Genomic DNA, 11,524 nt, shown 5'->3' with positions numbered 1-11,524 from the left:
TATGAGCAAAACAAAACCTACTCTACAAGGTAAGCCATATTCGTCCACATGGTTCCCGACAAACCATCACAAAAAAAAAAATGCAGTTCAGATAGTAGCAATGAGAAAACATTTATGCCACCCTTCAAATGACGTTCCAATAATCAACCAAATGTTTTGGCATTAATAATGCAATCCCACTTGCCAGGCAAAATGACAAAATAGAAAACTGATTTAAGTTCTGTCAGGTGTGCAGTTAACAGGATAACAAGAAAAAAACCTCTTATACTTTCTAATCATGGGCATTAATATCTTTGGTTTAAACAAGTATACACCACATATGTAAGGCATTCAAAAAATTGATCCCGACATTCATCAAAAATCTTAATGATTGCACTTAATGGGTAGAACAGACTTTATACCTTGTAAAATAATGCCCCTACATTACTTTCTAGTAGCAAAAATTTTCAATTTTACCCACCGTAAAAAGCCAGAGCTGATTTATAAGAACAGCTCTCATCTGTCAGTACAGCCCATAAGATATTGCCCAATCCTTATACCTTTATTTTGACATGTTTTGCAGTGCTTTCAAATATGGACAACCACTCAATGAGGTAATTAAAAAACCTGAACCTTACAGATCATTTAAACATGTTTGAACTGGGAAGATATTTATTAGAGTATTAAGTACACTCCATGTCAGAAAGGGCTTCCTCAAGTATTCTCTGCAACTCTTTTACTCGGAACTTTGTTAGTGCAATACAATCCTGCCATGAGTGAAAAATCTATCAGAGAAACTCTTAATAATATTGTCATCCAACCATGCATTTTTCAAACAAAAGCAAACTATCACTGCATGTAATAGAGATGACTGGAAGCAATTGGTAGAATTCCAAACCTGTACAGTGGAAGTAGATGCAAGAGTAGAACCACCAGGTTTATAAAAGGAGACAAGGCGACCAGAGGAATCAAGAACAACTATGACCATTGTCTGAAGAATAAACTCTTCTTCTGCTGTTGGGTCTGCTATTAAATGTCTCTTATAAAGCATACAAGTCAAAGAAAAGGGAATATTCTGTAGCATCAGCTTCTGCCTTTTCTCTTGAACTTTAGCATGCTTGTTTTCATCTTCTTGAACAGTGTCTCCAGATGCAGGAATCACTTTTCCATCTTCAGTCAGAGAAACAGACGGAAGAGACACTGCATTGAAAAAGGAGAATAGATTAGCAAATATAGGTCAAAAGATTTAAGATATTAGTCTGCAACCCAAATTATACAATTTTCAAGTTAACAGGTCACAAAAATATCTACTCAGTCTGCATCTATGAAATGCTAATCATGATTCTTATGCTACCCAGTGGCATTCACAAAAAGAAGCGAACTTCTTTAACAGCAATATTCATTCCTTCTTGACAAAGACCAGCTGAAACCTGTTTTAGTGGAAAATTAAAATATAAATCTCTAAATCACAAAAATTTTACCTTGGAAAACAGAAGGCCTTAGACACATTTGAATAGACAATTAAAATAAACTACAATTAATGAAGAGCTATGACAGCAGCAACATACAACAAGGGCTGTCCATTGTATCTGTTAAAATGTTGCTAATTATAGAATATTGAATAAAACAATGATTCTACAAAAAAAAAATTTAGAATGTACAATTATTACAATGAAAAACAATCTATAGAGAAGAATGTTTTGTATAGGAACCAGAAAATAGCATGGTAACATGTCCCTAGAACTTCCTATGCATCCACCTCCCGCACAAGTTTTTCACCAAAATCTTCATCATTTATCCATCAACACTTTACCAAACAGTTATCTGAGGGGAATGACCAGTGTAACCCGAGAACTTGCACCCCCCTCCCAAACCTCGAAGTACCCGTCCCAGCACCGGGTACTTGAGTACCCAAGTACCCCCACCTCCGCCATTCCGCAACCATTTTATATATGTATTGGAGAATCACGTCAGCAGAGATGTATTAATGCCAATGTTATATAAGCATCATATGAATCATTCAGAACATATTCGGATTCGTGAGCCAGAGGTGGTTCAAATGTAGAAGCTCCTTGAATGTTGTAGAGTATCAAGTGTTTCTTTGGGAAGTTCAAGGAATTTTTGATAGAGACAAGATATAATAGTGATGATATTTGGCATTAAGCCAACATCCAATAATGAGTTGAAAAAGAGAACTCATAAACTTGTGGGATTTGGCCAGGGTCAACCATTAGTCTATAAAAGATAGCCAAATATACTCAATCTTGCCAAATTTATTACATCAATCTGATTCATGAATATCATACAAGTCAAAAGGTTGGCTGACTATTACAAATCATATAGGATAACAATAAAGTCTAACAAATTGGGAAGCATATTTTGAGCAAAAGACAACAATAAGAAGTTTCATAATCCAATGTTTAAACCGATCTTGTGAAGGTTACTAAAACAAACGATGGTCAACTTCATATGCTGGAAATTAATGGAGAAGCAGTGATGCATAAAAAGGGTGGGAATTTTACATTGTGGGGGAGTGGATAATTATCTTAACCAATGTTTCATTCCTCATGGGAGGCATTTTTTGATGTGATGAGCCTTTACTGGATTCATTAATATCAAGGATGTTGATGTACAAGATAAGTATTACATTTATCTACTTATGATAGTCTCTCTGTCATTTGCATTTTTATATGTACTATATGAGTTATTTTCTTTGATCTTCTCCTTTGTAACTGAAGTTGATCTTCCAAGAAGAAAAGAATGGTACATTAGGCAGCTTATGACAATAGTTTCAACGAAGTTGTGATCAGGCTGGATAAAATGAGGCTCTTGAAGCAAATATCTTTGATGATTGAGATTATGAGTATCCTTCTACATTAAGAGGGAGTATGACACTTCTTCAAAGGCAACACAGGAGCTTAGAAGATTGATACTCAGAGGGAGTCTAGAAAAACATGTGTGTGACTGTATGATTTTGATGGATCTACTCATGTGTACATTATGAGGAAATAATGACTTATCATCAGAAAATAGGAAGATCAATATTAGATTCAGAGGGGCAACCTTGGGTGAAGAGAGCCTATAAAGGAGTAATTACAGGACCTGACTTCCCAAAATCAGTATTCAGAGGGAGAAATTTGAGGTGCAATCTCTTGTGAATGATATCTTCTCTATGAAGGAAAGGTTCTAAGTGAAATTCCTTGTAATGCATTCTTTTCTATGAGAGAGAAGTTGAGGTGAAATCCTTTTGTTTCACCCTCTGACTTGGTTCATGATGGTTACTATTTTGCATATGTGGATTATGTCATGAAAGGTGACGATCTTTCATTGATATACATATTTGAAGAGTAGCTATTGAAAGGTGACAATCTTATCAATAGCTGGACCTGTTATCGTGACAGACTACATTAAGTTGTCCCAGAGTGCTAGAAGTCTTGATAACGAATGTATCATATGATTAGACTACATTAAGTTGTTGTCCCGAAGTGCCGGATGTCATGATACTTGTCATGATAGAGTTCATGACATTCTGGAGTGCCAGAAATCAAATAACTTATTCTCTTGATAGACATAACTTGTCTGATGTTAGTACACATATCAAGTAAATATCACTAAGGTAATAAAACATAAAAGATTCAATCCTCCCTTGCTAAGAGGGAGTGTTAAAGTTATAGCTTCAGTCGGATTGAAGCCTGTAAGAAAATCAATATAATATGTATCACTAATATATATATCTCTGCATGTTATCTGCATATATATATGAGTTGAGATTCACTAAACTTCAGATAGAATTCGCTGAATTGCCCATCATTAGCATTGGGCTATATATTATTATCACAGGTCATATTAAAATTGAGCATCATATTATTGTGAACATGCTTGAATCGGCACTTTGTTTATATTAACTAATCTCATGTCCACGTAGGGACATGACCCTACATGGCACCTGTGCCACGTGGTGTCATGTCTCTACGTGGGCATGACTCTTTGTGCCTCTATATCATAATACCGTTGCTGTTGTTGAACCATCATCAATACACAACATGCATAATTTATACAACAGAAAATATATATATCATATCATTTCTGCAGTTGATCGAAGACATATTACATACTAAAGTCACACAGTTATCTGAAGATAATCACATCTAGTTTAGTTCACTTCTGATCAGTCAAGATTAATAACAGATCTGAACATATAAATTATTCATATCAGATTTTTAGTTGAGCAACAGTAAAATAATTCTTTTTGTTCTCTATCAGAGATCCTATATCTCTTTACACTTCAAAACAAAAGTGTAACTCTCCAAAGGCTCAACCCATTTTAAATGTCTTTGATACAACTTTTTTTTTCTATTCAAATGCTATAAGGCTTGATGACACTAAACAAAACAAACTCTAGGAAAAGGATAACGTCTTCACTTCCTCAACTTCCTCAATGCTTGAACTATAACATTAAACTCCTCATCATAAACAAAATATTTTCTTTTAGCATCATTCAAGTTCTCACTAAAATAAGCAATGGGTTTACATTCTTGACTCAAAATAGTTCCCGTGGCATTGCCACTAGCATCGCAGTCTACTTGAAATACCATAATAAAATCTGCTAGTGGCAAAACAAGTTCCCATGTAACTTTTCTTATCAAGAAATAAATTCTCCATATTGCTCCCACAATCCAATTAAACACTTTTCTATCCCCTCTCATCGTTTCAATTAAGGGTCCACAAATACCACTGAATTTTTTGTAAACTTTCTATAAAAGCTAGCCAAAATATGAAAAGATCTTAACTCAGTAGCACTCCTTGGAGTAGGTCATTCATGGATAGCCTTTACTTTCTCTAAATCCATTTTAACACCATTTACAAAACTACACTTCTTCAAGCTAATCAACAACTTATCTTCTCTTAACTTCTCAAAGATGTTTTATAAGATTGGTGCAAATGTACTAACAATTGTCATTTATTGATTGTTTTCCAAATGCAAATGGAAGGCTTATTAAATATGAGAGGAAGAGACATGTTTCATGAAGAGACATGTCTCTACGGTTAATCATCACTAGTTAACATATTATTTATATTAGTAATATAAATAACCATATATATAATATATTATTATGTAATATGTATAACAATATATATATATATATATATATATATATATATACAAAATAATATAATATATATATTATATACAATAATATATATTATTTAACATGGATAAGTATATATAAGAAATGATGATTTGCCAATAACATTAATATATATCAGATCGAATCAATCCGACTAAAGTTACAACTTTAACACTCCCTCTTAGCTAAGGAGGATTTGTAGAACACATTATACCCTCAAGTATTTCAAGAGATATCATCTCAGTATCATATTCAATTTACTAAAGGGCTAAATTTCTCAACACTCCCTCTTTAGCAAAAAGAGAATTTCAGCAATTATAATACAAGATTTGAATACCACCTTAAGTGTGGTCTATAATAAATTTAAGTTATGGTGTCCGGCAAGATCCGGCCTAAAGAACCATAACAAATTGTTTTTCATGGTGTCAGCCAAAATCTAGTGAAGAACCATGATGGGTCGGTTATCAAGGTGTCCGGCAAATTTCAGCCCAAAGAATCATGATAACCCTTGCTCCTAGACATCCAACACATTTTGGTGCTACAGGTTAATGTAGCATATTTAGGAGATAGGTCAAACTATTGATAAGATCGTCACCTTACAATAGTTACCTTTTGTTCGTTATCATAACTTCTAGCACTCCGGGACAACAACTTACTGTAGTCTTGTTATGATAATAGGTCTAACTATTGATAAGATCATCACCTTTCAATAGCTCCCCTCTAAATATATACATCAATGAAAGATTGTCACCTTATCATGACATACTCACAACAGCATCATATAGTAACTCACATGATATCTACCATGAACCAGGTCAAAGGGTGGACCCACCATAGTTGCTACTAGAGGGTGGAACAAGGGTTTTCACCTCAAACTTCTCTCTCATAGAGGAGAGCACATTACAAAGAATTTCTCTTAGAACTTCTCCTCATAGAGAAAATATCATCCACAAAGGATTGCATCTCAAAATTTCTCCCTCTGAACAATGATCCTAAGAAGTTAGGTCCTGTAGTTACTCCCTTTGAGACTCTCTTCACCCAAGGATGCCTCTCAAACTCTCTTTGAATTTGATATTAATCCTTCAACCTTCAGTGATAAGTCATTATTTCCTCATGGTAGGCCCATCAAAATCATGCAGCCACATACATGTATTTTTAGAGTCCCTCTGAGTATCAATCTTCTAAGCTCCTTCATTGCTTTAGAAGAAGTGTCATACTCCCTCTTAATGTACAAGAATCTCATAATCTTAATCATCAAAGATGTTTTCTTCAAGAGCCTCATTTTATCCATCTTGATCATCAAGGTCTTTGGAGCTAATATCATTAGATTGAGTCTGCAAAATATTAGGTAGCATTATGTAAAGTACCAACCTTCTTTTCTTGTAAGAATATCCTCAACCATAAAGGAAAAAATCAAGGCAAATAACCCTTATAGTATGTATAGAATTACAAATAAGAGAGAGACTACACAGAGTAGATAAATGTGAACAATAAGAATACTTATCTACACACAAAGATTCAGAAATTGTCTTTTTAGTTATTTGAGAATGGAACATCTCCCTTCTAAATACGGTTCAAGTGGGAATGGAACATTGACTATTATTCCCCCCACAATGTAATATTTCCACTCATTCTTATATTGTTGAACAATTTTGTATCAATTATGACAACTTCTTTCTAGGTTCCAACTTGCTCTTTTCGTCCATTGAAGGTCCAAACATACATTTAGCTTTAACAGTAGAAGCGAACATGTCCTTCCATTTTCTCAAACTCATCCACAATACGCTAATATATTGATCGAGTATGATTGTGCCACATGTATGGATATCTTGCAATCTGTGTATTCCAAATTTATATCATTAGTGAATCTATCACAACATGGTTTACTCCCTCTGAATTAATATGATCAAGATCACCAAAAGTTCACTGGATCATATCCCATATATGCTTCCTCTCTTTCAAGGTTGCCTGAAATGTCAGTCTCCCCCTGAATCTCAATCTCCCTATTTTCCTACGAGATCATTCTCAAAGGAAAAGATCAAGGCAAATAGCTCATATAAAAATATAAATGAGAATGTTAACATTAATTCAAATGTTAGTGATTTAACTCATGCTTACAACTAACAATAGTATAAATGATTGTAACATAACTCTTTATTTTATATTTTCAATAATAGAAGTAAGATAACATTATACTCAATCTTTTCTTTTCATACTCTCATGATGAATCCCTTTATGTTTAACAAAGTTTATATCAAATTATTAAATATCATTTTGAATGGATATATATTATAATTCAAATGCCAAATATATTCTCAATTATAATATCTCATGTAATATTAAACATTTAAATATTTAGAAAATGTTCATTATCAATAAAGGATTCATAATTATAAAAGTAAATGCATAACTTCATACCTTATCGGTGCCTTTTACCTTATTATTCTCAACAGATGGGCAGCAACATTCTCTGGTCCCTCTATAACACCCAATGGTCTAAGGCAACACTTTTAATTCTCCAAGTAATAGCAATGGCACCTTTTTCGTTCTAATATATTTCCTCCAATTCTTGCCATGGTGTCAAACTTGACTAGCTTTGTGTGGTTAAGTGATGATGAGTTGATGATGTGGGAATACTCCTCTTTCATTCCACATTAAAGTCCTTTATTCTATGTTATCTGCATGACATGGAATGTGTTGGACCTTGTACTCCACATTCGCGGTTATTCAATGCCTCCTTGTATAAAGAATTTTATTTTACAACTGCCAATGCATTTACACATAATTTCTCGAAACCATTTCAATGAACCCATTCATTCATATCATGAAAGTGGAAAAAGACCACGCTTTTGCAAACCATCACGTGTGTATTCTACAAACATCTATTTCCACCCCTTGTTCATTAAGTGTGTAGGTCACAGCCAATAGAGTTAAACATAGGTTTGATTTTACACCAACTCATTGCATTTTCTTTAAATGTTTATAGTGTTTTTTGTTATTCTAATCTTCATTTTTCTATTCTACTTAATAGGTCCGCCTTGCATCCGTCAACCTTGTGTTTTATTTTTTGTTACAATATGGAGATATTCTTTGGCCTCTATAGAAAGTCCCATCTTTACATAAGAGATTGACATCTCATTTACCTTTGAGTATCAACCTCATGCGAGTGTTTCTTATACCCTATGCCTTGCATGTGTCTTCCATTAAGGGATCAAATTATGAGTGTTAGCTCGTTTATATGTTTGTTTTAGGGATCAAATTACAAGTTTCGGTCATCCTTGATGAAAATGTAATGTGTCACCCTAAGTTTTTCTTTTATTGGTTTCATTTGTTCACCCTTTGAATATAATTTTGTTTTGGTGGGCAGGAAATGACAATATACAAACAATGGTGTACAATTTTGCTACAAATGTGCTTTCATGTGATTGATCATTCAGTTGCCTTATGGTTCGTAGTCTTAAGTATATTTATTAATATTTTCAATGTTATCACCAAGTATTTTATTCAACTAAATGATATACTATTTAGGGTTCATGTAATCATCCTTCTTGCCGACGGAGCTCTAATGTCCCTTATACTCTAATGAAGAGAAATCTGCCCCAACGTTGCTGCTCCCCACATTGACTATCTATTGATCGCTTGGCCATATAAAAATCTTATATTATGGTGGCACGTCCAATAAATGGTGACTGCGTATGAATTTGGTGTCAATGTGAGATTCTTGGATGGTTCAAGCCAATAAGTTGCCCTCTTTTAATTGCTTTTTTTTCTATTCATCTCACCTTGTGTATTGTTTGAATCTTTCATGTTCCTAGGTCTGCAGATTGCCTCTGAGTTTCCCCCCATTAACCATGGATAATATGAAAGCATGAGATTAGCATTAATATCCTAGATTTGTATTGTCCTATTATTGCAAATTAATTAATTTCCTCTCATGCCGATTTTGTAGCTTCAATATATCGCTGTAATATATTACTCATGGATGAGGAGCTTTGTGGGATATTACACTGAGATCTTTCATTTACTTCCAATATTTACACTACTTGAGCATAATCTTGAGAAGGTAGATGTATTCTCTCTCACTTGCGGAAATGTAATCGAATCTTTCTAAAACATTGGCTATTTACTTCCATGACTCAAAGCAAGCATGTATCAAATTGTTTATGAACTTATTCAGTGAAGAATAAAATTCAATGATTCAGAAAATTATTCATATTATATTTTGTCAAATACACTTATGATCGACATCTCCAACATTTTCATGTACTGTTGAATTGTTTTAGGATAGCAAGATATTGAAGACTATATAATTCAATCTAATCAAATCAGATATTGCTTTCTGTCTATCTATCATTGCATATAATTACATTTGCAATTGGCTCTGATACCATGTTGTTTTCTAAGATTGCTGCAAATGTACTAACAATTGTCATGTATTGATTGTTTTCCAAATGCAATTTGAAGGCTTATTAAATATGAGAGGAAGAGACGTGTCTCGTGAAGAGACATGTCTCTATGGTTAATCATCACTAGTTAACATATTATTTATATTAGTAATATAAATAACCATATATATAATATATTACTATGTAATATGTATAAAATATATATATAATATAATAAATATATAGAGTATATACAATAATATTTATTATTTAACATGGATAAGTATATATAGGAAATGATAATTTCCCAATAACAATAATGTATACTAGATCGAATCAATCCTACTAAAGCTACAAATTTAACACTCCATCTTAGCTAGGGAGGACTTGTAGAACACATTATGCCCCCAAGTATATGAAGAGATATCATCTCAGTATGATATTCAATTTACTATAAGGCTAAATTTCTCAACATTCCCTCCTTAGCAAAAAGAGAATTTCAGCAATTATAATACAAAATTTGAATACCGCATTAAGTGTGGTTTATGATAGATTTAAGTTACAGTGTCTGGCAAGATCCGGCCCGAAGAACCATAATAAATTGATTTTCATGGTGTTCACCAAAATCCGACCCGAAGAACCATGATGAGTTGGTTATCAAGGTGCCCGACAAAATTCAGCCCAAAAAACTGTGATAACACTTGCTCCTAGACATCCAACACATTTTGGTGCTACAAGTTAATGTAGCATATCTAGGAGATAGGTCAAACTATTGATAAGATCGTTACCTTACAATATTTACCTTTTGTTCGTTATCATAACTTCCAGCACTCTGAGACAATAACTTAATGTAGTCTTGTTATGATAACAGGTCTAGCTATTGATAAGATCGTCACCTTTCAATAGCTCCCCTCTACGATCAATCATCACTAGTTAAAATATTATTTATATTAGTAATATAAATAATCATATATATAATATATTATTATGTAATATGTATAACAATATATATATATATATATATATATATATATATATATATATATATATAATATAATATATATATTACATACTATAGTATATATAATATAATATATATTATATACTATAATATATATAGTATATACAATAATATATATATGTATTATATACAATAATATATATTATTTAAAATGGATAAGTATACATAGGAAATGATGATTTGCCAATAACAATAATGTATATCAGATCAAATCAATCCGACTGAAGGTACAACTTTAACAAAAGACCCTGCAAATAGATGCATATGCTCTTCCCATGTCTTATTGAAGATTAAAAGATCATCCAAGTATACAGTAGCAAAATTACTCAAAAATCTTTTAATGTCTCATTCATGCACAACATGAATGTGCTCGATTCATTGGTTAGCCAAAAGGGCAAGAATAATCGCTCATACAAGCCCTCCTTTATCTTGAGGGTTGTTTTCTATCCATCTACTTTTCTAGTCAGGATTTGATGATATCCACTCTTCAAATCTATCTTTGTGAACTAGTTAACTCCACTCAAGAAATCCTTAAAACCATTCATCGTTGGCAAGGGAAACCTATACCGGATAGTAATCTTATTGATAGCCTAAGACTCTGTGTACACGTCCTCCATTTTCATTTTGCTTTGGTGCTAGTACTGTCGGTAAGGCATAAAGACTCAAACTAACTTGAATCAACCCTTCTCCAACAATTCTTGCACTTGTCTATTCAACTCTTCACTCTTTGTTAGAGTCATTCTATCATTTGCATTATTTGTCAAATTGGTTCTAGGAATCAAGTCCATTTGATGACTAATCTTTCTTATTGGGAGCAATCCATCAAGTACGTTATTAGATACAATATTCTGAAACTCATCCAACAAATCAACAAATTTCACTAGTACATCTTCCACTTCTTTATCAACTTTTAAAATTAAAGAAAACATATATGCTAATGCTTCATGCCTTCTAGAAACTTCCTTCCATTAACTAGACATTTTATCACATTACTATATACCTTTTCCTTT

At 33.0% G+C, this 11,524-nt stretch overlaps 1 protein-coding gene across 2 annotated transcripts in view; it reads right to left on the bottom strand.

Annotated features, from left to right (window-relative positions):
* Positions 1-350: 350 nt before the first annotated feature.
* Positions 351-11,524, bottom strand: part of LOC149535354 (3'-5'-exoribonuclease family protein) — an 83,183-nt gene continuing 72,009 nt past the window's right edge. For both annotated transcript variants that reach the window (XM_089803707.1, XM_089803708.1), the window contains exons 7-8: positions 878-1,179; positions 351-746 (exon numbers count right to left, since the gene is read on the bottom strand). In XM_089803707.1, the coding sequence (XP_089659833.1) occupies positions 663-746; positions 878-1,179 (386 nt within the window). In that variant the 3' untranslated portion in view covers positions 351-662. The remainder of the gene's footprint in view (positions 747-877; positions 1,180-11,524) is intronic.

This window comes from Cupressus sempervirens, chromosome 10 (assembly GCF_028749045.1).
Source record: "Cupressus sempervirens isolate cs-2001-9-10 chromosome 10, ASM2874904v1, whole genome shotgun sequence".
Taxonomy (NCBI): Eukaryota; Viridiplantae; Streptophyta; class Pinopsida; order Cupressales; family Cupressaceae; genus Cupressus; species Cupressus sempervirens.
This window is presented reverse-complemented; position numbering and strand designations above follow the sequence as displayed.